This window comes from Saccostrea cucullata, unplaced genomic scaffold, assembly GCF_032062105.1.
Source record: "Saccostrea cucullata isolate Sc308-1 unplaced genomic scaffold, CSIRO_AGI_Scuc_v1 ctg846, whole genome shotgun sequence".
In the NCBI taxonomy this organism is placed as follows: Eukaryota; Metazoa; Mollusca; class Bivalvia; order Ostreida; family Ostreidae; genus Saccostrea; species Saccostrea cuccullata.
The window spans coordinates 135,001-137,500 of NW_026927703.1; the positions used below are offsets into that span (position 1 = coordinate 135,001).

Consider the following 2,500-nt stretch of genomic DNA (forward strand, 5'->3'; position numbering starts at 1 on the left):
AACAGAGAGCCGAGGAAGAAGAAAAAAAGAGGAAGCAAAAGGAAGAAGAGAGGAAAAAGAAGGCTGCTGAAGATGAAAAGAGAAGGAAGAAAGAGGAGACGAAACGCAAAGATATGGAGGCGCAAAAGAAAGAAGAAGATGATAAAAAACAAAGAGAAATAGAGGCAAAGAAGAAGGAAGATGAAGAAAGACAAAGAAAAGAAAGGGAAGAAAAACAGGCAAGGGAGAAGGAAAAGGAGGAAAGACGAAGAAAGGAAAGAGAAGAGGTGGAGAGGCGGAAAAATTGGAGGAATTGGCCACCAATGATGTAAGCACCCTTATGATCATCTGAAAATACATGAATGCAATAATTTGTATAGGCCGTGTACGAGTTTAGGTTAGTTAAATATCTGAGACATGTCCAGGTATTGGTGAGTATTGAAGAGTATCATTTTTATTTTCAGATGTAAACAAAAATGTTTGAGGAATGACATCATGGCATAATTTCAATACATTTTAATACCGTTTCTAAAACTCTTTGAACCACGAATTACATTGAAAGGCGTAAAATGAAAATTGTTGCATGGAAAGATTTCAATTTCAAGCTTTATTTTGAGACTTTTTGAATTCAATTTTAAATTAAAGAGTCATCCTTCCTGGCTGAGGATCAGATAACCATAGGCATTGAAACAATTATCTTATTCCCGAAACTTATATTTTCAAGCTTTTATCGAGATGATGACGCAACGGCCTTCCACAAAGGTGTTGTTTGTATAGCTCTTGCCATGGAAGGTGAATTAGTGAAAGAAGACCTCACCTGTGTTGGATCTGACAGTAATAATGAGAGAGAAAAATATTTGCAGGCAGAGAAAAAAGAGGTTCCTATGTCATCACTAGTAACAATTAAACCGTCAACAAAATCAGCAATAAGACTACAGGTAGAAGTTTGTGTGTGTGTGTGTGTGGGGGGGGGGGGGGGTTTAAAGGCACGCATACAGAAGCTTTTGAGCACTGGATACAATTTTTTTTTCAGAAAATTGGACTACTAATTTATCAAGAAAATTCTCAAGTCGTGAAGACATAACTTATATTTACTTTTGGGTAAAATGTTTATGAAACCATACATAAATACTATGCATATATACTCATCAGCTATGTCCGTTGTGAGTTGTGTCAGGAATGAAGTGTCATAGTTATAAAGAAAGTCTCAATGAAATTTAACTTTCAGGAACCACTACACGTGTTTATTCCACATCAAGCTAATCAAAGCTCTCGAGATATTGTGGTGAAAGTCTCTTTAGATGGTGGACCCTGGAAAACCATGGAATATGAAGTTGCCATTCCACCCAGTGTGAACATAACGGTAATGGAAATCGCATAAAGACTGATATTCTCATAATTTTCCTTATCATGTATTTATCATATGTTTATCAGATAATATTATACCCGTATAGGACGTCCACATGGTACATATTGCCATAAACAATTTCAAGTTCGTTGGGATATTAGTTGCGTCCAGACCCAAATTTCATGCCTTTACTGTTGGTAAAGAAGGAGGAACCTTCGAAATTAAGAGTCCTCAAAAAGCCAGACTTACAGTTCCGAACGACTGTTTTAATGAGAAGACAAATGGAACTTTACAGGTAATGTGTGTACAAATATATTTTATCTCGGGGCAAATTGAGAATAACATATTAGAAGAAATTTCTTTTATAGCGTTAAAATTAGCTTGGATGAAAACTGTGATTAAAAAGAATATATTTTCTATAAGTAATAGCAGGTGGGAAAAATTTGACACAATAGTGAAAACGAACAGTATTCAAGTTCAAAAGTCCATTTAGCAATGCAAATTTTAAAACCGAGCAAACAAAGAACTCTTAAATAACAGAGGTGGGATCAGTTGCCATGGAGGAGTGAGCATCCCATGTGCTGCTTGTCATAATTGGGAATAGCAGGAAAATCCGTCGACATGTTTATAATAGCGTAACGATTAGTATGAAAAATGTCAGTCAGCATTTGACTCAATTTACAATACAAAACAATGACTTATGGAGAATGTTATGTTTTATAATTCCTCTCATAGCTGGTAATGTTTTAGATTACGGACAAAAAGCACACAAATGCCATGGCTAAAGATAAGAAGGACCTACGAAACATCCAGCTTGCCCTTGCTCCGCACAACATCACGTTTGAGAAACAAAGCAAATCGAACGTGTCTCTTGAAATTTACCCAGATCTCCATCGTATAAGTAAGATTCTCTCTCAGTTTTTAAGAATTTGTCATCGTTATCTATACCTTCCTTTTTTTTTTTACTCAATAACGATTATTTTTTGAAAGTTGGTCGTCCACAATCTGCTCTGAAGACTTGCGAGAAGACACTTCTAGAAGAAATGGACGCAGAAACTGTTGCAGAAGACCTCCACGAAAAGGGCATCATTAGTTCGTCAACGCTGAAAGAAATAAAGGTAGGCGGACTATCCTTCTAAGCTTATCGAGAATGTTTGTAAGATATTCCAATGA

At 36.1% G+C, this 2,500-nt stretch overlaps 2 protein-coding genes across 2 annotated transcripts in view; both read left to right on the forward strand.

Moving 5' to 3' along the window:
- The window catches only part of LOC134275294 (uncharacterized), a 1,980-nt gene extending 1,978 nt beyond the window's left edge, over window positions 1-2 (forward strand). Inside the window, exon 3 of the mRNA XM_062757569.1 lies at window positions 1-2. This exon is cut by the window's left edge and continues 323 nt beyond it. The gene's annotated coding sequence lies outside the window, so the exon portion shown is untranslated.
- The window catches only part of LOC134275293 (MAP7 domain-containing protein 3-like), a gene marked incomplete at its 5' end in the record, with an annotated part of 5,467 nt that overhangs the window by 97 nt on the left and 2,870 nt on the right, over window positions 1-2,500 (forward strand). Inside the window, 6 exons of the mRNA XM_062757567.1 lie at window positions 1-307; window positions 704-917; window positions 1,208-1,342; window positions 1,434-1,622; window positions 2,078-2,228; window positions 2,318-2,445. The exon at window positions 1-307 is cut by the window's left edge and continues 97 nt beyond it. Of these exons, the coding sequence (XP_062613551.1) occupies window positions 1-307; window positions 704-917; window positions 1,208-1,342; window positions 1,434-1,622; window positions 2,078-2,228; window positions 2,318-2,445 (1,124 nt within the window). The remainder of the gene's footprint in view (window positions 308-703; window positions 918-1,207; window positions 1,343-1,433; window positions 1,623-2,077; window positions 2,229-2,317; window positions 2,446-2,500) is intronic.